Consider the following 26,243-nt stretch of genomic DNA (forward strand, 5'->3'; position numbering starts at 1 on the left):
GTGCCGTCACCCTGCCAGCAGCATCTCCTCCCCAGGGCACGAGGCCGCGGGGTCAGGATGTGCCCATGCATTATCTGGAGGAGGAATCGGCCCTGTTAGCTACCGATAGCTCATGTGCAAGAAGGCGGCCTCATTACTTACAGCTCTGAGACGGCGCAGGTCAGATGCTGTTTAATAACAGAGAGCCCAGACAGATCCATCAGGGTGAGTGAACGCACTGCTAACCAGGGGTCAGCAGCGCGGGGCAGCTCCTCCGTCAGCACAGCCCCCTCGGGCTGATGGAGCCAGCACTGGGGCAAGGCAGGAGCATTCCCAGCTCGGCTGTGGGGCCAGACCCACAGCCTGCCCTCGCATAGACATCCTGGCTATCCTGGTGGGCCCTGGCACTGCAAACCTATGGCTAAAATGCCCGGTTCCTCCGCAGCACCCCTCCATCAGCCCTGTGGTGGGAACCCTCTGCCCCAGGTCACCCCGTGCCCTGAAGCCCAGGGGCTCAGCACCGGCACGGCACTGCCCGCACCAGACATCGCTTCCACCATCAGAGGGCATTGTCGGATTATTTTTTATCCCGGCTGATGGTCAGGCTGGCTTATCGAGGCGGCTGGGTTAGTGGTGCCACCGGGGTGGAGGCTGAGGTCCAGCTGTCCGGGCGCTGGGCCAGGCAGCCCCATCTGGCCGCGGGCACTGACAGGGATGTTGTGCACCCCCCGCAGTGCCCCCATCATCTCAGCGTGTGGCTTTGGCTGAGGAAGGACGGGGCTGGGAGCGGGCTGCGTGAGCAGGGGGTTTGCAGCCCGGCTGAACAGAAGCAGCATCGCCAAGCCTGGGCAGTGCTGCACCCTGTGCCCTTTTCTGGCTGTTAATACAGTCCTGCAGGGCAAGGAGTGCTTGCAAGCCCCCAGGGGACCGGGGAGGGCCACAGCATCCACTTTTAGTGAGCTCTCCCGGGAAAGGTCCGGAGGGCACGGAGCGGAAAAATCTGCTAGATGTTTTTTTTTTCTGAAAGCAATCATCCAAATGCCTTTTAATTTATGAGCATCCCAGTTGTTAGGTTTCTGGGCACCTTAGCAAGGATCAGGCACAGGCATCATTTCCAGGAAAGCAACCTCTTGCAGAAATAAGCCGCAAGTGGAAAGCTGCCCTGTGCTCGGCAAAGAGCAGCCCCAACCTGCGGCCAAGCTCCTGCTGGGCAGGGAGCAGCGGCGTCTGCTCGGTGCAACCCCGGGGCTGCAGCATCCATGGGCACTGCTGATAAGGGATTTGGGGGTTCTGCACCTGGAGGGGGCTCGGGGGTGGTTGGGTCTCCTTTGCTGAGCTGAGACACGAAGGAAGGATTCGCCCCACTTCTTGCCATTGCTTTTCCGCTCTGCTCCCATTTTGGCCAGCGTGGTCTGAGCCTGGAGGGATTGCAGCTGGCCTGAATATGTTGAGGCCCCTCGTCTCCTCATCCTTCCTCCCACCCTCCCTTGCTGGCTCCTCTTCCTCTCGGCTCACTGTATGTTACCGGAGCTCCCTCCAGGCTAAATGGGGCTGGCTGCAGGGGTTGTATGAAGCCAGCTAAACAGCCACCCATAGATCCGACCCGTAAATCCCACCCATAAATCCCACCCACCTGAGGTCCTTTTCCTCCCTGCAGCCCTCCAGCCCCTGCAGGAACTTGCTGCGGTCACTTTGCCATCCCTGACGTCCGAGGGGCACGACCCTCCTGGGGCAGGAAAAGGGCCATAGGAAGTGTGCTTCCAATGGGAGATGGGCAAACAAGGGATGCTGATAAGAAAGGAATCCCCGTTAACTCGAATTAACTCTTCCCACCACCACTTCAGCCCTGGAAGAAGAGGGCCATCCCCCCGTCACCCCCAGATGGGTGCGAGCTCCTCTGCTCCCCTGGGTCATGGAGGTGGCTGCATTCACCCCAAAACCACAGGCCAAAAGGGTCTGGTGCCGGCGGAGGGGGTAGGGAGCAAGGTGGGAGAGGGATGAGGCCAATGGGGGCTGGGGGAGACTTGCTTCTGCCTTGCACAGAAGACACGGGAGAGAAGAAAGAGCCAAAGTCATCAAAGCAGGAGGAGAGAGAAATCACGTGGAGGGGACGCAGTGCCCTGGGTGCAGCTCGCAGGGCTCTGTGGGGAGATGTACTGGGGCAGCAAAGGGTGCTCCTTGCTGAGTGTGCTCTGGGGCCATGCTAAAGGTTTATTCTCCCCTCTGTGGCAGCCTTGGAGTTGGAGGCTGACCCTTTGCTCCGTGGGGATGGTGTGGTCATCGCCCTGTGGGTGCAGGCATTGCAACGGGAGACGTCTTCTCCTACCCCCTTGGCTATAGAGGGGAAGGGCTGGGCTTGGAAGCTCTCAGCACAGCTGTGGAAATCACACTGCCCTGAGCTCCCCCAGCTCTCAGCAGCTTCGCTCCCACCAGGGCATCCCCCTGCCACAGTGCCCAGGCAGCCCACGGGCCCACAGATATGGTGACCACCAGCTGCTCCAAGGAGCCAGAGGTCCCCATCGACGTCAGAGGACCCCCCTGGGTGATTTTTATCATTTTACTTTATTTGCGTTAAGATAAACCGCGCCTTTGTCTGTACAATTTCTCCTTAAATACTTGGCAACCCTTAAAAATAAAAATCAAACCAAAACGAAAAAAAAAGAGAGGAACAGTGCAGGCTACAATATCAAAACAGTACAATGCTTGTGAATAAATAACCCCTGGGCAGCTCGGGGACTCGGCTGTTCAGATTGCACGGGGCTGGCAACTGCAGCCCTCCTGGGTCCTCAACACCCCTTCCCCTGATGGCAGGACCAGCAGCTCCCCCCAGCTCCTAGTTGACCGTCTCAGCTATGGTGTTGCTGTCGTTTTTGGTGGTTTTGCAGCAGAAGTACTGGTTCCAGATCTGCAGGAAGGCTGTCCGGAACTTCTTGATCCTGAAAGCGTAAACGATGGGGTTCATGGCCGAGTTGCCGTGGGTGAGGAAGATGGCGATGTAGGTGAGGATGTGCGGCGTCTCGCAGGATGGGCAGAACAAGGTGATGCAGTTGAGGACGTGCAGAGGGAGCCAGCTGAGAGCAAAGAGGAAGAGGACCAGTGCTAAGGACTTGGCGATCTTCAGCTCCTTCCCGTAATACTTCTGGGGGTCGTTGGAGCTGGAGGAGACCTTCTTGTTGAGCTGCTTGCGGATGAGGTTGAAGACTTCCAGGTAGATGAGCAGCATCAGCAGCAGGGGAGGCAGGACCCAGACAAAGAAGTTGAAGTACACCATGTACTCCATGCTGATGACCGTCTCGAACTGGCACTTGATGACAAACTCCGAGTGGCTGGCGTTCAGCTCGTGAGTCCTCCTCATCTTGTTCAGGTTGTTCCAGCCAAACATCGGGGTGAGTCCCACCAGGAAGGAGACTATCCAGCAGCAAGCAATGGCCACTGCTGCCCTCCGGGGTGTCACCACGCTCTTGTACCTGTGGAGGAGACAACAACCACAGGGAAGAATTAAACACAAGCGGGAGTTTGGCCTGGGGGTTAACACTCTCCATGGAGCCCCGCGCTGCCTCCCAACACCTTCCCCAGCCCCAGGGACGGGCAGAAACCTCCGGGGTGGTGCTGGAGCTCCTGGCATTGCTGAGAAGCCAGGAAGTGCATTAGCAACCTGGCGTATGCCCGAGTGTTCACTCGATAGGAAGCAACCCCCATAACTAAGGGGGGAGGGGTCCCCTCACTCCGGCAGCCCACCTCACACCCGAGCACCCACACCCACAGCAGCGGGTGGCCTTTCCCTCCTGCTGTGTGCTTTCTCCCTGCCAGGCCGATTCCCTCTGCGCCAGGGGAGGAAATCGCCAGCAAAAGCTTCCCCAGAGACCTGCTGGGTGGAGGAAACATCCAGCGGTGCTAATGGTCCCCTGGGGATGCTCCTGGGCACAGCCTGTTTCATTTCCTAATGTGTTGGCCCCATCGACAAACCCCTCTTTCCTAATGGGCTGGTGCCAAGAGATGGAGGCAGGAGGCGAGCAGAGCCCCGGCTGGGCTCGGTGCCCTCCCCACTGCCGTGGCCATCGCACTGGGGCTGGTCGCAGCTCTCCAGAGCTTTCCAAGCGAGAAGCGGAGCCTGCTAGATTGATTTCCCCCCTGGCCCTCAGATGAAAGCTTCTCATCGGAGCCCAGGTGGATTCGCAGCCCAAGTGTTATTACTTTCCACCGGAGGGGATTGAACCAGGAATGGTTTTTTTTTTCTGGCTGTTTGTTGGGTTTTGCAGTGATGCTGGTGTTAACCTGGCCATGGGGATTGCTTGGAGGTGGCTGGGGAACCTGGAGTCCTGTCCTGGTGCTCAGAGCTCCCTGCTGCTTGTCTTTAACCTTTAGCTGAGGTGGAAAAATAGAGCATTTGGGAGCTTTTTAAGAAATCTGCCAAGGACCCAAACCCACTCATTCTGCCTCAAAGATCTCGTTTCAAGACCCATCTCATGGGCAGGGTGTCAGGGTGGGAGCAGGATGGAGAGGGGACATCAGTCCCCAGGAGCACAGAGGGTCCGGAGCCGCCTGTCCCCAGTAGCTTTCCCAAATGACCCCCTCTGGTCTGCGAAACAATTCCCAGCATCTCAAGGCAGGCAGGTCCCATGGGAAGGAGGTGGCAAGGCAGGCTGCTGTTTCCTCTGAGAGCCGGAGGGTGATTTATTCCTTGTGGGGAGGAGAGAGGGCAGGAGACCCTGAGAAAGCCAACGGGGCAGGGAGAGCTGGGGCACCGGGGGCCCAAGGGGTGGTGGGAGAATGCCAGCACTGTGGGATGAGAGAGGGGAAAGAGGGGACCCATGGGAGCAGCAGGTGGCAGGAAGATGGGGAGGTCCCCATAGGGAGGTGTGCTGGTCTCACATCACCCACATTTGGGGGTTTCGAGGGGCTTCCACTAATTTTGCTGAGGTCCTGGGTGCTCCACTCCCCCGGAGCTGGGTCGAGACAAGGCTGCAGGGTGGCAGTGATGCCCCTGTTGTCCCCAGGCACCCTCCTGGAGCTTGGAGCCAGTACCCAGGCATGGAGCTACTCCTGGAGCACTGACCCCATCTTCCCGTGCCCACACATCTGGGTCTGGGGAGCAGAGGGAACAGAGTGAGCACTGAGAGCCCAGTTTTAGCCATGAGCTGGATCAGGGGACGCAGAGTTCATGCTTGCAGCTGGAGCAGAGAGGATAGGGAATGGCTGCAGGGGGCCAGCACGGATGGTCCCGGCCCCCCGCAGCTCCAGCACATGGTGTGCTGTTGCAGATGGCTATCAGGACAGCTGCGGAGGTCGCGCAGACCTCAGGTCACAGGGTGCGTGCAAGCCCACGTAGTGCAGAGGGTGTAGCACACGCTCAGCAGAGCAGCTGCCCCACAAGCCGCCGATTGCTTGTCCACCTCCCCATGTCAGTGCACATCCCTCCGTCCTCCCTGCACCTCCATCTATCATCCCTGCACCTCCATCCATCCTCGCTGCACCTCCATCCGTCTTCACTGCGCATCCATCCCTCCTTAACGCACATCCATTCATCCTCAAGGCACCTCCACCCGTCCTTGCTGCACCTCCATTTGTCCTCGCTGTGCCTGCAGTCCTCCCCAGCGCACACCCATCCTGCTCCCTGCTGCATACCCAGCTCTGTGCCGTGCTGCACACCCAGCCCTCCTCGCTGCACGTCCCTGGCCCCACACACATGATGGTCCGAACGTCTGGACCTCGCCTGCCTACTCCTCGCCCTGCTTACGTGTGGCACTGCAGAAGCAGCCACCGAGAGCAAAACCTCTCTGGTGCATCCCCCTGCACATGTGCCAATGTCATCACTGTCACCGGGGCTGAACCCCAAATCAGCAAACCCATAGAAATCAGCAACATTTGGAGCTGGGGCTTTTGTTGCCTTCGCTCATTCAAGCAACAAGCCGAGGGCAGTGATGTCCACCAAGCAGAGCACTCTGCAGAGAAATGAGCTGGGGGCTCAGGGTGCCCATGCCGCCCGTCAGCCTGCACAGGAATGATAAAATCTATAAAATGACTCCAAGTTCCTCCTCCATACACCCCATAGGGTCTGGCCATGGGGATCCCATGGGGCTCAGCCACTTTGAAGGCTGCAAACCCTACTGAAAAGAAGGGAAATGCAAGATCCTGCCCATTGCTTGACCCTACTGCACAGAGTGATTTGTGGGGGCACAAATAGTAGAGGGGCCACGAGCAAGCTCTGCTGCTCCCATCTTTCTGCTTTGATCATGCCATCAAGAAAATGCCTTTCTCATTTACCTCATTTTGTATTAATGTGATAGAGATGGAATTCGGAATGGGTCTGGGAGGCAGAAGTACTAGTAAATGCTGATAATGGCTTACAATTAATAAATTATATTATTATCATTGTCATTGGAACAGTTGCTACCATCATTACAATTTTATTGCTACTATTACTTTTATTAACAGCTGTGCCTAAAACATCCAAGATAATGGTCACTACCATCATCATACAATTTTGGTTTATTTCCTTCATCTGTGGGGTTTTGAGCCTGGCCATAATTGCCAGTTTTCCGCCTGCCCTCCCTCACTGGCAGCCTCTGTGCCATCCCTTCCCCACGGCGATGGGCATCACCCCAAGCACTCCTGGACACACTGCCAAGGCCAGGAGAAAGGAATGTGGAGAGACCACAGCGGTTGTCTGTCCTTACTGATATCCCAGTGAACTGGGATGGGCAGGAGCTTCGGTTTTGTGCTGAACAAGGATGTCTGTGAGGGTTTGGAAAATAATACAGAGAGCCAAAATATCAATTATTGATAAGGTGCTGTCTGCATCCCCGGAGGAAGCACAACAAGTGACAGGTGGAGGCAGAAAAATTAGTCTGACTGGTCTGAAAATTGGTCTGATTGAGCTGGAGCAGACTCCTCCGGGAAGAGCCATTGCCCCGTGCTGGTGTGCTGCAGGAGGTGCTGCAGGCAAGCTCTTGAGCTCTCTGGCAGTGGGTGGCCCCATGGCCCTCTAACAGCTTTCAGGACACATCCAAAAAATGCATGAGGAGTGGTGGATTTGTTGCTCTCCTATCAATTTGACTTCTGTCCTGGGGACTGTCCCTCAGGATAGAGAGGAGGGCCTGTTTCCCAGACCTCTAACCCACAGGTCGATCCAAATCTAGCACTGAGGAAACATCTCCTCTTGGCTTGATTGAAAAAGGTTCAAAGAGTCCATGTCTGGTTTGAATAATCTGTTTTCTCAGTATTTCTCTGAATACCTTTTACACCAGAAAATACTTGCAGTTGCCCAGCCAGCCCTGAGATGCATCTTTGCTGGTCCTTGCTCTGCTAGGGTTTATTGCAGTGCAGTTCCTGAGGAATTAATTCACTAATGAAGGCAGGCCATTGCTAACGAAATGAAGCTGGAGCCAAAGTAGTAGGAGGAATGGAGACCAAGCTGACATGAAGATCATCTGTATTATGATTGCAGCACAGAAAAGCAGCCAGAGCATGTCCTGATCTAATTGAAAATCTCTAGATAAAACCTCCTCGTATCTTTGCTTCAAATCTCTCAGTGTCCTGGAGGCTGCTGGATGGGAAGATATTGGGTGTTCGAAGCTGCTCAGAAATGTGATGCTCAGAAATACAAGCTGAGAAATGCAAAGCAGCGTACAGCAAGGGGCAATCTCAGCTCAGGGCTGGATACGGAGGTGCAAGGTGGGAAGTGCTGCTGAAGGGACATTGTGTGCCAGAGGGACATGGTGACAGCTCCTTCGTCAATTCTAAACCTGGACATGAGAAGTCATTCCTTCTTTTGCCTCTTTTCTTGACTATTTTCCTTCTTCTCTTTAGGGAAGCCCTCTTTTGGGCTTCATTTATATTAAAAACCTTAAATTCAAGATCTTGAAGCTTATCAAGTATTTGAAAGTATACTAAAATGTCTAAAAAAAGTCATCTGGCATTGGCAAAAACATCTCTTAGCACCCCTTGCATCGCTTGAGTGCATCTCCCATCTGTTCACATCCCCCTTTTGTGATGGCTGGGAGCTTTGTGGCTCTTCAGGATCAGCACCAGCTGCTCAGTTCTTCCTGCTCCCAACAGCAGCTATCCAATGACCACAGCAAGCCAACTCGAGAGCCCTTGTTGTTTGCAAACATGGCTGGAGCTGCTGGATGAGGTTTAACAGGCTCCCCCTCCCACCACAAATGTATTTCACACCCTCCTGCGTCATCCCTGCAATGCTGGGGATGGAGGTGACAGGTGGCACTGACACAACCGGAGAGGTAAAGTGAGAAAACATCTCGCAGGCAGAGGGGTACCAACACTGTTTCAGCCCATTGCTCTCGTGGTCTGTCACTTCTAGTTCTCCACCTTGGAAGAAACGGGGATTTGTGACGTCTGGTGGCCGTGTGGATGGTGGCCTTGGGAGGGATGGATGTCAGCCAACATCAGCCGAAGCTGGTAGCTAGATGGAGCTTTCCATGACAGTCTGTTCCTACAAGCACTCCAAAAGGGGGAGACTGGCCCTATCACCATTTCCTTGGAGTTACTTGGGAGATTGTCCCGATCCCAAACTCCCAGACCCATCGCTTGTTCGATGCCAGCTGGCATCTAAAGATCTACAACCTCCAAAGCCCATGGAGAGTCTCTCAGGGGAGCCCAAAGAGTGTGTCCTGCAGACAGGACATTGGTGCTAGGCGGTCATGGAGCCCCTGTCCTGCACCAAAATGGCCCAGCAGCCCCCATAAGCTTGGGATTTATGATGTCCTACCACAGAGCTGCTTTGTAGTGCTCCTAAGGGACCAGGAGGATCCAAGGCGCCCTGTGCACTGTCCCCCCTCCCCAGCATGGCTGGTTGGCTGCTCCTCTGAAATTCAATCGGGGGGAGAAACCTGAGAAGTGCCAGCAGGCCCCTGGGACAAGAGGGAACAGCAGGACATGGTGGGAGAGGACAGGCCAGGTGGCTGCGGCAAGGCAGCTTCCAGCGAGCTGGCCTCAGGCTCCTTGCGTGACCCTGGAGAAGTGATTGAAAGGAACCGAGGAGGAAAATCCCAGCCTGGCACCGAGCCCGCGTTTGTTTGCTGAGGGTGAGCGTGAGTGCAGCTGGAGGGGGCGGCCGGGCAAGCACCAGGCCGCGCTCGCTGCCGGTGGCGTTTTGCTGGGGCTGCGGCCAGGTCCCATGCAGACGGGGCTACATCCCCAAAATCTCTACCTGGAACCTTTCTGGCACCCCTCAAGAAGCCACAGCCCAGGCCAGGGCTGCCCTGCTCCCACCACCACCAGCTGCCCCAGTCTGCAGCACGCACTGGGACAGCCCAGTGGGAGAAGGGGCAGCAAAGGCCTGGAGCTCGGCGCCGCCGTGTGCTGAAGGAAGAGGCACAAAGCAGGGGCCTGTGAGGTGCTGGGTCCCTCCCCACTGCTGCAGGACCCCTTGTGGGGTCGCCATGGCCACTGTGGCTGGAGCATGGCCTGGGACCAAGCCTTGAGACCCCGAAGGACTTTGTCTCCGTACAGTGTCCTTCCCACCTGGCACCAGCTCCACAAGCAGCTGGCGCCTTTCTAGCCCTACAGCTCAGCCCACACACTGAGTTACAGCAGCTCAGCACCCCAGGCTCAGCACCACCAACCTTCTTGTTTGAGGACCTCTGCTCCCAAAATGCTTTGGTTTCCTCTGCTGCAGCAGGAGGAGATGGCTCCACACCGCAAGGCTTCTTAATGCAAACCTGGCCCAAAGCCACCATAAGCGAGGCAGAAAGCATGTGCACGGAGATTTATAAAGCTGTAAGTGAGATGTGTGCCTCTCAGTGAGGTTCCTCCTGGACCAGTGCATGCCTGGGGCTTGGTTTTGCCATGATAAAATGGCAGCTCTCTCTGTAGGAATTACTCTGCAGTGTGTCTGCAAAGCACAGGCCGCTACGGCCAGGCAAAGCAGCTAGTGAGCCCGCCAAATGTTTCTAACCACTTTTAATAGCCAGTAATTATTTAATGGATAAAGGCGAGGGTGATTATGAGGCTTATGAGAACAAATCCATCCTGCCAAAATTGACTGGTCCCTGCACACCCAGACGTGATATCCCCAGGGCTTTGGTGAGTGCTTCGCTCGGTGGTGGGCGAAGCTGGAGCTGGCCACAGCTCCAGCAAGTGAAGAGGAGGTGACAGAAGAAGGAGATTTTGTGCTCTGAGCTTTGTACAAGCAGGTTGTGTGTGGGAAGCTGGACCTTGCAGCCCTCCTGGACCCAGACGAGGCCTGAGGAGATGCCTCTGCCTTGGTCTGGGTTCAGCCAGGCCCAACACCTCTCCTGGGCCCTTGGAGGCAGACCTGGGATGCCTGAGGGCTGCAGGGGGATGTGGGCACATCCAAAAGCAGCCTTAGGGACAGAAAAAGCCCCACAAGAAGCAGATGAAATAAGGTGGAAAACGGCTTTTATGGGCTACAATGCCTGGAAATGGGAAACGATGTTTCTACAAGGCATCCAGGATGTGCCAGGGGGTTGTCACCTCGGTTTTGTGGTGCAGCACCTGAGGGTACACCAGGGATTTCCATCCAGCTGATGGCTCCAGGTGAGGAAAGAGGTGTCCCCCCAGCCCCAGCAGTCCAAGTCCTGGACCCAGAGGCTGGACACAGCCCACCGCCTCTACCGCTCTCCTGAAGCCATCAGCCCTGGTGTAGCCAAGCCCCTGAGCACATATCCCAGCTTGAGCCTGGCATCTCCAGTGGGAATGCATCACCCCCAGCCTCCTGAGGCTGATAAGGGCTCACATTCTGGTACCCATAGCCATGCTCCACAGCAGCCACCAGGTTTCTGAGGCTAAACCTACCACTTTTCAGGTTTCACCTCAAGAAATGAGTTCAGCCTTCACCTGCCAAGCCAAAAGGCCTTGTATGATCATATCTCCAGTCCCTGGCATGTTAGGAGCAGCCACAACATCACACTGCCCCGGATGAGTTCATTGCCAAGCAATCACAGCCCCCTGCCACCAGTCCTGGCGGAGAAGGAGCTGGCTGGCTTTCCTCAGCCTGCTTTGCTTGGGATGTCTGCGCCAGCGAACTCCCTGGGCTCTGGCAATGAATCACAGCCTGTTCTGGGGAACAAACCACAGGCTTCCAGTAACTGCAGAGGTTCTTGCAGATCCCTTGCCAGTTGTGCTCAGCTCAGAGGAAGGATGCGAGCAACCTCTGTGGTGGCTCCACCATGGACAGATGGTTCCTGCTGGGACCAGGAGCTGCAGGGGGAAGCGGGACACTGGGAGGGCTGGAGGTCACAGGGGAGGAGGATGGAAAGCATGGTGACCTTGCACACATCCTTCTCCTCCAGGCTCTGCCTCGGGCATGAGAGATGTTGCTGTTGTCCAAAGAAGGCAAAGGAGTGTGTTGTCCGCTGCCACGCAGCGAGAAAGGCAATTTTTCTCAGATCCTTCAACAGCATCTTTCACCCAAGCAGCAAATATAAATCCTTCCTGCACATAAAGTTAATTTTGCTTTCAAACTGGGCTTGGTTTATAGCCTGTGGTTGGATCCTGATGAATTCAAGTACTCTCTCGCTGCATAAGCAACAATTCTTGGTAAGGAGAGCTCAGCTGCTGCTCAGCCCCCTCATCCTAAATATGTGCAGGCTGGGGCCAAGCAAGGAGCTGGGGATGCCCAGGGCATCCAATGCCTGATGGAAATGGTGGCTTAAACTGTGCCCCAGAGGGCGACCGTGACACCAACCAGTGCCCCCAAGGGTGCTGAGTGCCCATGCTTTGGTGGCCATGCTCTGGAAGTGTCACCTCACTGCTTTGTGACCATCCTGGGGGTGCACACGCTGTCGCCGGTGATGGGGTACAAGGAGCACTGAGCCACAGATTTGCTGCCTGCTTCCTTCTGGGGAAAGAGGCAGGATTTGGCCTCCTGCAACCAAGCCCTGGGACTCCCTCCCAGCTCCGCCATGTGTGGTCACAGCCCTCAGGGGTGTTCCTGGATCGCCGGCTTCTCCCTCCAGGACCTGGAGGTAGTTAGGAGGGAAATGATTTAACGCCACTGGCAACAGCTTCAAAATCATGAAACGAGCTGCAGGAACTCAGAACTGGGGGAAAAAAATGTAATGTTCTTGTCTTTTGGCTCCTGGTTTCAGGCAGCAGCATTTTTTGAGCATTTCTCTGCAATGCAAAGCATGAGAAGCACTACTTTAAAAAAAAAAAAAAAAAGGAAAGAAGCAGAAGTTGAGAATCTTCTATTATATCAAGACTGTGGGAATTAGGGCACAGAGGAACAGCCCAGTCCCTGAGAGATAGGGGTGAACTTATGAGGGATGATTACATTGGCTGATGGACAGTGTGATGAGCATGATGGACTGGCTTTCAACATGTCCTACATGCAGCAAAGTCACCAGATGTTTTTAGTGTCTGAAGAGGTTTGCCATCAAAAAGTGAAATTTGATGTGCAAATGTCTCCTTGGAAGGGGGAACGGGTCTGGGACCCGTATCTCATCATGATGTATCTCATCGTGATGAGATACATCATGCATGCGGAACAGCCCACCTCCAGCAGAAGACAATTTCTGCAGAGCAGGAAGGTTTCGGGACTTGTCACCCAAAGCCCATGTGCACCCCTTTCAGGGTGCTGCTGTCTCTCACCCGAGGATGGGAGCCTCAGGTCCTCCATCCTCACCACTCTGGGCCATCATGAATGGATCCAGCCACTACGAGGGCTTCTACACATCAGCCCTGCCCCTGCTGCAGCAATTAGCTGGGCACTCATTACCCAGCCTGGGCTGTGTGGTTGGAGAAGTCAGAGCATCCTTGTAACACAAGGAAAAGGGGATAAAAGGCAGCTCTGGCTCTTTTCAGTGTAAATCCAGGATAAAGGCAGTGTTTTTTCAATTGAATTTATGTATTGCACTTGAATTTTTCTATGCATTACATATATTTCTTCTTTATCCAAAAGAGCCCCTTTGAAATGGGGACTCTGAAAGTCAGCCCCCAAAAATGAAGAAGGGAGGGGAAAGAGGGAAGGGAGAAGAAAGAAGGCAGCTCCAAAACATGCTCAAAATGCCAAATCTGTCAAATGCGGGCTCCATGAGAAGCTGAAACAAGATGGCAAATATAAAATGCCTGGTGTGATCAGGCTCTGAGAGCCTCCGTGGCTCTTACCCCAGCCCACAAAGTGCTGTGGCTTGCTAGGAGGAAGGCGCCAGCTGAGGAAGAGCTTGGTACCGCCTGCATGACACCAGGGCAGGTGCCACCGTCCTTCCCTGCGTGTCACCGTCACCCTCTGTGAATGCTCCAAGTCAAAGGACAAGTTGGTGTCTGACCGGGTGAGTCTGGAAAGAACCAAGAGCCGTTAAAAGGAAGGAGCGGGACAGAGATCCCAATTGGGGAGGAGATAAGAGGGGTCTTGAGACCTGCTGTTGGGCAGGATTTTGCGCTCTTCTCCCTGGGTGAAGGGGAGGCAGGAAACCTGCGATAGCATCTCCCATGGAGAGGCATTCACCCAGCCACGAGGCACAGCTGAGGTGGGTCTTTATCTCTCAGCTGCAGGAGGACACTTCTGAAAAGGAGATATCCTAAATTACAGCTGGAACAAGAGATTAGTATCGGCTGTCTTTTAATTTCTTGTTTTCGCACTTCTGCTTGCTGACCCAACTCCTGATTTTTGCAGTCAACAACCGAACTCTTTGGTTTCTTAGGCTACAACTTGTTATTGCTGTCCGGGATCCTCACAGCACAATTTGTCGCTGCAAAGGGAACATTTCCCTTCGTGCACTTCGCCTAGTTCAAAGATTAATACAACCAAGGCTGAAAAATTGGCTGGAAGTTTGCAAAGCAGGGGAGGTTGTTTTCTCCACCCAATGTCTAAATGAGAATTAGGAGAGCCGATGAGATCTACCGCTTCTAAGCCTCAGAGGACACAGTAACCCCAAACAACCAGTTCAGCGTCTTCTGTACAGTGCAGATTTCCCCTGCCTAAAAGCTCCATCTCAAATACCAAAAGCAGTCAGATTAATTAATCCTTTTTTTTTTCTTGCTGATGAGTTGGCTATATGTGATTTCAATTAATGAAAACTGTCTCCGAGATGCCATTTTGTGCTATAGCTAACTTCTAACTTCAGTCCAAATGCAACTTGCCACAAATCATGGGTATAATCTGTGTATTTCACCCCTCCGCAACATCAGGGAAACAGGAGAGGGGAGGAAAGGACTACATATGTGTTAAGCCATAAGGTTATTTATGTAGAGATGAATCTGTCCCATGCAGATCTATATATCTTGACCAGCCAAATGAAATGCCAAATTGAAATTGAAGGCTCCAGTTAACACCACAATCAAATGTTCCCTCACCGCAGAGAATTGATTTTTCACCAAGAAAACAAACAAAAAGTTCAAGTGCAAAGCAAATCTGAACTCTATTATTTAAATCCTGTTTCCTTCAGATTTAAACAATGATTTATTCCCTTGGAAGAAAACCGATTGACCTTGCTGCCTGGAAGGAAACAGCTCGGTATTTCCATCAGGAGGGCAGAGAGAAAGAACTGAGACCCGAGACCAGGAACTGCAGCAAAATGCATCAGCTGGACATAAATTACACTCTGTGCATCTTCCTAATTACCCTGGCAATTAAATCCAGGCAAGGAGCAGTGGGCAGATGCAGCCTGGGTCTGCCCAGGCAGCCTGGCTGGTGCAGGGCACGGACTTAAAGAACTCATGGGCCAGGCAGCATCCAGCTCTCCCCGTGCACGAGGACCACCGTGAAGCCTGCGAGGGACCCGGCATCCCCTCTGCTTGGTGCTCAAGGATCAGTGCACGGTCTGTGCAAGAGGCTTCCCAGGCTGCTGGCGACAGAGGTGCTTTGCTGGGGCTGGACCAGCAGCGATTAGGGCAGGGGATGGCCCTACGAGGACGGAGCATCCGCACTGCCGAGGCTGCGAGCCTCGTGGGAACAGGTGCTGGTCTCCGTTAAAGTAAACCCACACGGGTGTCCGCCTGGCGCTGCACAGCCTTTGCCTCGTCCATCTGGACGCAGGCTGTGCCATCAGCTCTCTCACAGTCCTGACCGCTCAGTGTCACAGGCACACAGAGCCACTTGCACGGAAATAAACCTGTCATTTCTGCATGCTACAGGGTTTAAGTCACCGAGTGTTGTTACCAATGCAGAAAAGAAAGAGAAATAATTCAGTCTGTAAGCCTGTGCTAATTATGGCTGTGTCTGAGGCAGCATTCCTCAGCATCAGCCTCTTCGTGCTTTCGGAGAGTCTGTAGCATCACTCCCTCTGCGAACAGATGGGGAAACTGAGTTGCAGAGGGGGGCTCTGGCATGCCAAGTGAAGCAAGATGAACTGAGCTGAATGAGAAAGCATCCCTGGTGCCAGGAGCTGGCACTTCCCTCATTCAAAGGAGGCCAAGAGAAATCATCCTGGTCTCTGGATGCAGGATGGGGAATGACCCAGGGAAGGTGAGTAGGCAGCCCTGCCCCAGTGTCCTCAGCCTCCTGTGGCCTGGCCCTCCTTTGATGGAAAGGTCTTATTGTCACCGGGGTTGTGGACCAGGGGATGTCACCTCCCTGCCCCTGTGTCCCTGCATTCCTGTTCAGGCATCACTGGTACCCAGGGCTCTGCACACACGGGCACCGCAGTCGGTCTCAGGGATAGCACAGCCAGAGGCTGGAGAGGAAGACAAGGGAACAGTGCTTGGGGCCTAACCCCCTTCCTTTTTGTGAACAGGTTCTCATTAGAACAAAAACCCAACCAGACCAACCAGCACTGCTCCAGGCTCAGTGCCGGGGTCAGAGCCCATGCAGGAACCAGGCAGGGACGGGATGGGGGAGGATGGAAAAGGCAGCGAGAGACGGGACAAGGACACAAGCAGGAGCCGCTGGGTCCCATCAGGCTCTGTGCAGTGAAAGGAAACCCAGACACCACAAAACTTCCCAGCATCTGATCTTGCTCTGCCCTGCCCGGTGTCCCCAAATCCAGTCCTTCCTCCGCAGTTTGCCCCCCATCACCAATATGGCCCTGCTTCTGTTTTTTGGAAGGAGAAGCCCACCGCTGTCGGGTTGTTTTATGCTCCTGCTGATGGTGACACTCTCTTGGTGACTGTCATCACCAACAACATCTCCTCAGCCCCAGACCTTCCCGTTTGGCTGCCCCCGGGTTGGGAAGTGCTTGGGCAGGCTGCGGCAGGGCTGGGCACTGGTGCAGCAGGAGATGCTCAGCTCATTGCTATTCTGCAGGGCTCCCTGCTGGCTCTGGGACTTTTTTGTGCCCATCTTAGAGAGCATCAATTGCTCTTTCTTCTGTCTGGGCGTCCTGTGCGAGAGCCACACGCCTGCCCCGGCAGCTGGGTGTCTGTGCTGCCAACAGAGCCACGCTGGCTCTTTTGACAGGGTTAAGCTCATCCTAGCACCACGAAGGGCAAGGGAAGCAATGTTCTGGTGCACCCTGGGGTGTAAGAGGAGCTGAGGGTGGCCCAGCTGATGGTGACCCCACAGCACACGGCCGACCGGAGCACGGCAGATACCACACGCAGGTGCCAGGGGCTGGGCGATGACCCAGACCAGCCCGTGGCTCTGGGGCCGGTGGCTGGGGAGGAGGCTGGTGCCAGCCTGGTGGCAGAGCGGTGCCCGAGCCCACCTGCATGCCTGGCGCCCACCCCGTGAGTCACGGGGCTCTGCTTTACCCCCTGCACGGAGCCAAGGTGGGACTATATCTATAAAACCAGGTGACGATGGCACCTCCCACTGCTGCAGTCGAATTCTTCCTTCTCAGGGGTGGGAGAAGACCCAGGACCCCATCAGAAGACTCCCACGTGTCTGGAGCTGGCTCCAGCGCCAGGTGGCCGCACTGACGGCGCACGCCAGGGTGAGCTGGTCCCTGACTCACTCCTGACACACTGCCTGCAGGGCCGGGCTGGGCTGGCGGGCACCCGGCCGGCTGAATCAGCAGCTTGGGCTTTGACAGAGTCTCCTTCTGTAGAGTTTCACTTGTCTTATTTGCCCCAGCTCTGTGGGGTCCTTGGAAAGCGCTGGACACCAAGCCCCAGTGTGCGTCATCATCGCCTCCACCAACCCAGCACCCTTGGAAACATCCGAGTCGCTCCAGGAAAGGGAAAGCCATCTCCAAAGTGTGTGGTGGGGCTGTTGGAAGTGTGACAGAGACCATCTGGACGTTCCCAGCGTTTTCGGGGCTCTGCTGCTCTACCACAGGTCTGAGGGACCCATCATACTACAGACCTCTCTCACCTCCAGGGTTGGACCTCCCCGTACTCAGAGCAGACATCTCCGCCCACCCCACCGAGCCCAGGAGCTCCACACCTTTGGCTCAGTGGGCAGTCTGTATAGCCATGGGATGAAGAAACTCAAGCGTACTGAGCCCCTGCTGGCTAACATCCCCACCCGGCCGCTTCACAGAGCAGCTCCTCTGGGGTTGTTGGTACCCAACGTGCCGAATCAGTGCTGTGGTGATGGCAGAGCCGTGCTGGATCTCCACATCTCCACCTGGTCTGGTGGCTGTGCTCCCTGCAGGATGAACTCACGGGTGGGAGCCACCTTGCTGAGGACATTGTCCCCATGGATATGTCTCGGCCCCTTTTGACTCCCTCGGCGTGGAGATGCTCCTACATTTAGGAATGAACCATGGCTTTTGGCAGTCAGCTCCAGGCTTTTCAGACCAGAGACCTGCAGCCCAAAGGACCGTGGATAACCCTTGTTTCACCACCTTACCCCTGCACTGATCACCATGGCATGGGCTGGGGCCATGGCGAAACCTAGCTGCTGGGTGTCCTGGGGACAGCTGAGACACGAGACCAGCTGGTGCAGGGCATGAGCAGAAAGGCCAGGTCACCCTGACATATCTCAGCTTCCACAACCACCCAACCCTGCTGTGCCCTGGCCTCTGTCCCTGCCTGCTGAGGTCACCCTGAGCAGCTGAGGTCACCCTGAGCAAGCCATGGCACTGCTCCGTGCCTCAGTTTCCCTGCCTGTAAATGTACTGTTGCCCTTGCTGGGAACATGCCTTCAGATTTACTGGTGATGCATTGTCAAGGGTCTATGTTCTAACCTCAGAATTACTGAAAATCAGAAAGAAAATAACGAAAACCTTCCCAGAGTGTGATTTTGGTGTGTAGGTGGTGAACACCAGCAGGGAGCTGCTTGTTGTTCATCTCCCTGCAGAACGATGCTGCAGAGGGAAGCTCTGCCCAGGAGACAGATGTCGGCTCCAGCTATCGGGGTCAGGGCGAAACAATCCCCTGGGCAGCTTACCCAGCACGGGGCCTGCATCTGGCCCTGTTCAGAGGCTGGGATGAGATGGGGTGCTGCTGTCCCGTGTGCCCATCCAGGGTCTCCAACAGCCCCACACTTCCCCTTGCCCTTTTAGTCCAAAAAGTTTGGGAATAACCCTTCATATCAGCAAACCCAGAGCATCCCTGTTCTTCCCCCCTCCCCTCTGCACTGCTGAGTATGGAGCATCCCACGGCTGGACCCTTGCCATGTTCCGAGGAGGGGACGTCCAAAAACCCAAGCTTTTTTACCCCAAAATCTGAGGATCTGGGAACACTGCTTGCAGCCCAGGTTGCTCCCCTCTGGCCAGCACCGCAGCGTCTGTGGCTTTTTCGAGTGACCTGATTTTGGGGCTGTCAGCAGGCGTCTCGTGGTGCCGCTGCAGCAGCTGCGCGTGCTCCCTGCAAGCCTGATCCAGACGTCCCCTCGCCGAGGGAAGATCTGCGACTTAGCCTGCGCTTGGCTGAAAGTTACTCTGCAGATCACAGAGCCGTGCTGCGCACTGGCTCACCCGGCTGTTCGCAGGATCTAAGGCTGATATAACCCGATGGGAAATCCCTGCCCATTTCAGCTGTACAAGGGTCAGGCTCCGGGTCCAGGACCCGCACGGCCCATCCGTGCCTTCGGGTGTAAGCAGAACTCTTGGTGCGAGACGTCTGCTCTGATTTAGCACCCACATGCTTAGCTGCTCGGGGGAGGGGGCTGGAAAGTACAGCTCGGGAACAGCCCCAGGTCTCCAGCAGCCCCTCCCAGGCTGTGTTTTCTGCCTTTTCTCCTCCACCCTTGGTTCTGATCTACCTGCTCCCTGCGCATGAAGCTTGCTGCAGGTCACCCTCGTCTGCTAAAAATAAGCTTGGCAGAAGGCAGCAAGGGCAGAAACAAAATTGCTCAGAGAAAGAGGTGGCTGCAAAGATCTGCCAGTCCCCCAAACCTCTCTGGTTTAGGAAAATGGGAGTGTTTTCCTTAGAAATGCAGCCTGCTTTTGTGAAGATGGATGGTGCCTTTTCGTTGACTAACAGCGTGAAAGAAACCTCGATGAACTCCCGGGCACGAGAGCCCCCCTGCAGCTCTCCAAGCTCCCGCTCCCGCTCTGAGTCACCTGGATGCTTTCGAAACCTTTCCTCCAAATTTAAAAATAAGCCTCAGATGAGCCACGGTTTGGTTTATTCACTTGCTTGGCTGGGCAGGATCACTCACCGTTGCCCTCACATACCGTCTGCTGCTTTGTCCAGGCTGGTTGGAGCCATCTCCGGTCACCCTTGCCTCCCCGGGGACATGTGGGACACATCACCTTGGTAGCAGATTGCCCTCAGATGAAGCATACGTTCCTTTTTCTTAACTTCAACCTATTGCTCTGGACTGATAACCTTACAACAGTCTGAAATATTGCTTCTGAGGTTTGAAAACTCCCCTTTTCCACGGGCATCGTCTCCAGGGGAGCAGGTCCCGCAGGGACTGGGGCCACTGCACACCCCAGCCTGGTACGAAACCTCTCCGTCTGCACCCTGGGCACGTCTGCTGCCTCCCGGGGCCCAAATATCCGGGGAGATTTCCCAGCATTAAGAGCTGGGAGCACTGCAAATATTTCCTGCGTTCCTTAGGTGCTGTGGTGCTCCCATTTCCTGGGAATTTGGGCCAAAGCAAGGTTTGATGCCTCCCTCGCCCCCTCTCCCACAGCAGCGGGGTGCCCCCAGCCATCCTGCCAGGACCCCCCATGAACTCCCCGTGGGGGGAAGAAGGGAAAGCGGCTCGGCCCGCTCCCTGCTCCGCGCCCCAGCTGGCCGAGGGTGACAGCGCCTTCCCCAGCTTCCCTGTGACCCAGCCCCAGCTGGCCCCGCGCCTGTGGCTCTTGGCAGGCCCGGGGAGAAGGGGAAAGAGCGCTGCAATCCTGACACGAGCCGGCACTCAGGCAGGAGCCTGGAAAACGTAGGGTCAAGGGGGGGAAGATTTGCACCGCCAGCTCCATCCAAAGGCTCGCGGGTTACCTGCAAGTCCTCCTCGCTTGCAGGAGCTGTGGTCCAGGCCCAGATGCTCCTGCTGTCCCTGAGCTGTTTTATCTCCTAGGGCTCAGGGCATTTCTGAAACAGTGCAGGGTGCCAGCACTGTCCCCAGAGCCACCCACAGACCCTGCTCCACCCTGGGCTCTCCCCGTGCTGTGTCCCAGCTTCCCATCTCTGCTCTTGCCTCTCATTTCCGAGCAATTTCCAGCCTGGTTTGATCTAATTTTCACAGCTCTGCAGCCTCACACATGTGCTCAAAACCCACAGAAATGCACACGCAGCTTGCTCTGGCGGGATGCTCCTCGGGGTGCCCCAACACCTGGATGTTGGGGTCTGGGCAAGAAGGGTGGTGGCCCCCCACGTGCAAGGGCTCTCTGTACGAGCAGATTTTCCCTGGTTTTCTCTTCCTGGCATGTGTTTCAAACCATTTGAGGAAAGAGCTGGTGGTCCAAGAGAAGCAGGAAGAGTAAGCCCCCGGATGGAACCAGGCTATGTCCCTGCCTCCAGCTTCCCTTGTCAAGGGGGCTGCGGTTCAGCACGTCCCAAGAGCTCCAGCTCCTCCTGCCCCAGCCCTCTCCAAAAAACCCCACGCAGAATCTCAGGGCAGAGCAGCGAACCCTGAACCAGTCTCAGAGAAGAGATGGGCGCCAAAGGAGCTCCATCCCCCTGCAGACATCCCTCCGGCACCGTCCCCTCCTGCATCCTGCCTCTGGCCACCGCCGCGGGGATGCCTGGGGCTGGTTCCTGCCGGACGCCCCCGGCCGGCTGCTTCCCCTCCCTTTGAACTCGTTTCATCTTCCCCGAGTGTGGCTGCGAGGGGAAAACATGGTCTGGGCCGGGGACCCCGCTGTGCCCGGCGAGGAGAGGCAGCACGCCGGGGGTGCTGCTTCACCGCCGGGAGGAGAGGAAGGATGCGAGAGGGGAGATGTGAGCTTTTCCGCCAGCATGAAGGCAGTGAGCCTATTTTAGGTGGTTTCCAGCTGTTTGGAAAGGCTCCTGTTGGGGCTGGGAGCTTGGGACCCTCTGCTCAACCTGAGCAGTGCTTCTGCATCCCCGCGTAGTCGAGGAAAGGCACATTGGGGGATGCAGCCTACTCTGGACCCCAGCAGGCAGGAGGCGTGCTACCCAGGGGCTTGGGGCAGAGGCAGAGGGCTCGGTGGGATAACCCCAACCCCAACCACACTGGGGACACAGGGCACTGGGAGGGCACAGGCTGCTGGGAGGGCATAAGGTTTGCCTCCAAGAGCAGGAGCCAGGAGCCTCTCCATCCCCAAAATCTGCCTCTGCTTTGCACGGATGACCCAAACTCCTCAGTGTTCCCGTGTCAATGGGAAGCGGGGCCACGGGAGCAAGGAGGACTCCCGAAATGGAGCAGAAGCTCTGTAGGTGCTCAGACATCACCCGCTGCCCCGTTACAAACGTCTCGGGGCACGATTTGCTCAAGACACAGCCACACCACCATCAGACACCCACCTCCAGGGCACCAAAGCTCCCCGGCCCCGCAGGGCTTGCTGTCTGCGGGGGGTGTGTGGGGAGCGGACAGGTCCACGTTTGCTGGATGAAAGCACAACCCTTGTGGCTCCGGGGCCGGGTGTGTGTGGGTAGCCAGGAGCTGGAACCGGGCTGCGCTGCGCCGTGTTCCCCCTCCCTGCCAAGCTGCGCCTCCAGCCCCAGCTACCTAATTAAATAGAAAGCCCGGGAAGCCCAGCGGTGACTTTGCTTCTCCTTCAGACAACTCTCTGCAGCCAACAGCCCTGTTGTCTGCTCGCCCCACATGGCCAGTACGTGACGGGGACTTGGGAACCCTTGTGCTTCGCTTCAGGGCTCCCAAAATGCAAGCAGTACCCCCAGGGGACCCTGGAACGGTGACAGCACAAGGATGGGGAACAAGGATGGAGCAGGGCCACGTGGGGCCTCTCTGCCTGCTGCTCCCCATCGCTGCCAGCCACCTCTGCAAAACGCACGTGGGCACGGGGCAGGCGCAGCTCCTGCACTATGTCCTCTTGTCCTGCTTCCCCCATCGGTCCCCTCTGTGGGTACCTGGCCATGGAGCCCGAAATGTGAAGGTGGTGGGCTGAGAGGGAGCTCTGCTAGACAGCAGCTCTCAGTGCCATCAAAATGTTTCAGTACCTTTTTTTTTTTTTTTTTTTTAGCATCTAGCAAGAACTTGGGAAAAATTTGGGCATTTCAGATTTGGGAAATATTCTTTAGCGACGTTTTCTGTCCTATTTGTCATTTCTAATATTTCGCTGCTCTGTCTAGGGCACAAAATCACCTACAATAACTGCGTTTGCCAGCTGCCAGGAATTCGTGATAGGGACGAAAGGGAACATCCAGGGAAAAGTGAACAGGAGAGCTGGCGCAGCTGAACGCTTCTTGGCGAGGCCATGAAGTTATTCAATATTAAAGAAGGGTGGGAACCGTAGCAAAATCTCACTATGCTGAGTGGTAGAGCACGAAACAGGCTGACAAAATACGGGGTTAATATTGCATGAGAAAAGCCTGCCCAAACTATACACAGTACAGAGGACTTTAACTTTGTGTTGCTCTCAGGAAAGTGCCTGGAGTCAGCGCAGAAATCTCCCCCAGAAGGCCCATTGCATGCTCAGAGGGAGTGAAGGAGGAAAGAAACTGTATTTGGTAGGAAAAAGAGACAGACGAGCTCGGCAGCGTTGCTATGTATAAACCCGCAGCCCTCCCACACCTGAACCTGTCCCCACCACGCAGGGGATGCAGAAGGACCAAAAAAACACCGAAAGCAGTGACAGGGTGCGAATCGCTTTGGTACGCCATCGGGCTGAAGGATGAGGAATTTTCAGGCTGGGAAAAATCACACTTGGGGAGGAAGTCGGGAGCCGCCTGCGAAACTTCGTGTGGCGGGGAGGGGGTGAGCAGGGGCCGTGTTGTTATCCTGTGCCACCCCTCTGCATTACGCTCCTTTCCTGAGCAGCCTCTCTCAGCCCCAGATAGATGAAAAAAACAACAAAGCAACAGATCCTTGTGGACCCAGTGGATCTGAGCACTACGAGCGCTCCTGAGCAGCCAGTTGGTCCCGACGCAGTTGCCTCCTGCCCCAGAAAAGCAATTCCTGCCCTGGGAAGGGTTCTGCTCCCACTGGCAGCACCCAACACAAGGAGGTTTGGTCCCTTTCGGGGGGGTCTTTGTGTTTACACGGGGCTGTGCTCCACCGAGTGGCCCCGATGTGGCTGTCACATCCCGCCCAGCCCCCAGACACCAGTGGTCCCACCACGGCTCCCCAGCCGCGCACCGGAGGGCAGGGAGCTGGCCACAAAGCAGTTAAATATTCACTCCTGGAGCAACCGAGTTAAAACAAAGTGCGTCCCCCAGGTATTTGCTGTGGGCTCGGCTTTCGAGCAGATACAGGTGACGGGAAGGGGAAAGACACGCGGAGAGGAGTCATCTGTGGGGCAGCCCCACAGCCAGGGCTCCCTGCTGAGAGGTGAGCCTGCCTGAAGTGACGTGCCGGGCTGTCACCACTGTCCCTGCAAGCCCCAGAGCCGTGTCCCACAGGTCCCTGAGGTTGTCAGTGCCAGGGTCCTGGTCCCCACCTTGCCAGGAGAAACCTGGGCTGAGGACAGAGCTGTCGTCCCCCTGCTGCTCTCCTGGGCACCTCACAGGGTGGGACGTGGGGACCCCACAACCACCCCCAGCACCCCCGAAACAGAACAACCGGAGGCTGTGGGACCCCCCTGGCCCAGCCCACCCCGATCACTGCTGCAGCCAAACCGACGCTGCTGCTTCTCGGAGAGCCTGGGGCATCCTCCCTGCCTCTGAACCTCGACAGGAGCCACCCTGGACCCGTTCCCAACGCGCTGTCCTACCTGACAGGGATCTTCACCCGCAGGTACCGATCCACGGCGATGGCCAGGAGCGCCAGGATGGAGCTCTCGGTGAGGATGAGGACGGGACAGGCCACCATGAGGCAGCTGTAAAACTCCGTCTGCGGTCCGATGTTGATGATGATGGCCAGGGGGATGACCAGAGCCCCCACGGCCACGTCAGCCACCGCCAGCGAGACGATGAAGCAGAAAGTGGCGTCCCGCAGCGCCTGGTTCATCTTCACAGCCCAGATGACCAGGATATTCCCCGGCACGGACACCAAGGCGATGAGGACTTCGATGGAGATGTAGGCAGCCTGGAAAGCCGAGACGGGGTGTGCCATGATGCTCCCGTCCCCTCCCGGCTCCTTCTGGGGTCCCTCGGTCACCTGCAAACGCAGAGGGAGGCGATCGGCGACTGGCATCCTCGGCGGCGCTGCGAGCCGGGACGGAGCCTGTGCGGCTGGGGGGGGGGGGGGGTTGGGGAGGGGGTGGAGGTGGGAAATGAAAGGGGAAAAAAAAAAAAACAGCAAACAAAAAAACAAACAAACAAACCACAACCTCCGCTTGTGCCGGCCCCCGGGGCTCCGGCCCCCCCCTCCCCAACCCGGCCCCCGGGGCTCGTCCTTCCCCGGCCCTCCCCTAACCCCCCCCCACCACCCCCGGCAGCCCGGGGCCGAGCCGAGCGGCCAGGGGGGAGCAGCGGGGGCTCGGCCGCCCCCCTCGGGGCCGCCCCGGGGCCGTTTGCCAGAAGCGTGCGGCCGAAGCGACCCCCCCGGAGCCTCCGCTCGGCCCCGGCCCCGCCGCCTCCCGCTGCGCTCCGCAGCCGCCCCCCCCCGGGAGCTCCGCAGCCAGCCCCGGGGGCGGCTCCTCACCGTCTCCGGCGGCCTGGGGGGCTTCTTTTGGGGCTTCTCCCCGACCCCAGAGAGAGCGCAGAGGCGCTCAGCCGCCGGGCAGGGCGGGGGCCATGCTGGGGGCGGCGGGAGGGATGCTCGGAGCCGCCCGCCCCGCTCCGCCTCGGCTCCGGTGCCCGGCCCCGCTCGGCTCCCGGCCGGGACCGAGCATCACGGGGGGGCTCCCGAGGAGCTTTAAGGAGGGACCGAGCCGCTCTGGGGCCGCGGGGGCCGGGGGGGAGCGGCGGGGGAGGGGGGGGGGGGGGGGAACGGGCTGGGAAGCGGAGCCCGGCTCCAAGCCGCCTCGGTCCCGCTCGCAGCTTCCAGAGCCGGGGGAGGCGCCGGAGCCGGAGCCGGAGGCGGGGAGGAGAAGCCGGAGCCGGCCCGGAGAGAGCCGGGAGCCGCCGGGCACCGGGCACGGGGCGGCCGCTGCCCCCCGGGCTCGGCCCCAGGACGGGACCGGGAGCCGCAGGGGGTGCCCGAGGTGCCCCCGGGCTCGCCCCAAAGCAGCGCTGGGGGGGCTCGGGGCTGAGCCCCAGGGCATCCTCGGAGGGGCACCTATGGGTGCTGGGGGCTGCGCACCCTCCCGACATTGGGAAGGGCAGCGGGCAAGCGAGCTGGGCTGGTTTATCAGAGTGCTGCAGGGACTGGGACCGGCTGGGACCTCAGGTTCGGGGCAATGGGACTCTCCCAAAACCTGTCCGAGGCTCTCCCCATTCTTCCTCCTTCCTCTGGTGGGACGTGGGGCTGGATGTGTCCCCTTTTGCTCTGCTCTACCTGGGTGAGAGGTGTCCCAATGCCTGGAGCTGTCCCTCGGGGCTGACCCACGACCTTCTCCTCCATCTGAGCCTGCAGACCCCAGGTGGGGATGGGGACAGCTGTGGGGACATCACGAACCCAGTGCTGGACCCCTCCGTCGGCTGGTGGCCCAGGGGCTTCTCCCTCACCACCAACAGCGGGGCAGCTGGCCCAGGCTTGGGGTCAAGCACTCTGGGGCCATCCGGGGACCGTGGTGATGTGCCACCTTGGACACTTTAGCTGTGCCAGCGCCAGGGCAAGGAGAGCTTTTATGGATTTAAAAGATCTGTTTGCTCTGCAGGGAGAAAAATAAACCGGGGATGGCGAGTTCACATAAACACTGTGCTATTTATGGGAGGCTGCGTCTCGCTGCGCATCTCTCCTCGCACATCCTCTGCCACCGGGAGGAAGCCGTTATCCCACTGCGGGGCTCAGCCGGCAGCCAGAGGCGACGTGGGGCAGACCCGCCTGGTGCACGGCCCCATCCAGCCCCAAAGGGTCCCCCTGCACGTGGCATCATGGA

General features: G+C 57.2%; 1 protein-coding gene across 2 annotated transcripts; it reads right to left on the reverse strand.

The window, feature by feature from the left end:
* Window positions 1-2,522: 2,522 nt before the first annotated feature.
* On the reverse strand, window positions 2,523-25,046 carry ADORA1 (adenosine A1 receptor). Of its 2 annotated transcripts, XM_080569594.1 has the most exons (3): window positions 24,905-25,046; window positions 24,033-24,418; window positions 2,523-3,446 (listed from the first exon to the last, which is right to left on the reverse strand). In XM_080569594.1, exons 2-3 carry the CDS (start codon window positions 24,371-24,373, stop codon window positions 2,813-2,815), a joined length of 975 nt encoding a protein of 324 aa, XP_080425720.1. In that variant the 5' UTR covers window positions 24,374-24,418; window positions 24,905-25,046; the 3' UTR covers window positions 2,523-2,812. The 2 variants fall into 2 exon arrangements, with proteins under 2 accessions (XP_080425720.1, XP_080425719.1); XM_080569593.1 differs by lacking the exon at window positions 24,905-25,046 and having other exon boundaries at window positions 24,033-24,652.
* Between the last annotated feature and the right edge of the window lie 1,197 nt (window positions 25,047-26,243).

This window comes from Anser brachyrhynchus (genome assembly GCF_964034855.1).
Source record: "Anser brachyrhynchus genome assembly, chromosome: 27".
Classification (NCBI taxonomy): domain Eukaryota; kingdom Metazoa; phylum Chordata; class Aves; order Anseriformes; family Anatidae; genus Anser; species Anser brachyrhynchus.

Excerpts from the sequence above, each read along its gene's own strand:
- ADORA1 (XM_080569593.1), bottom strand. The coding sequence starts at position 24,454 with ATGCCAGTCGCCGATCGCCTCCCTCTGCGTTTGCAGGTGACCGAGGGA. Across the intron at positions 3,447-24,032 it reads CGGGTGAAGATCCCTGTCAG|GTACAAGAGCGTGGTGACAC; the intron begins GTAGGACAGCGC and ends TCTCCTCCACAG.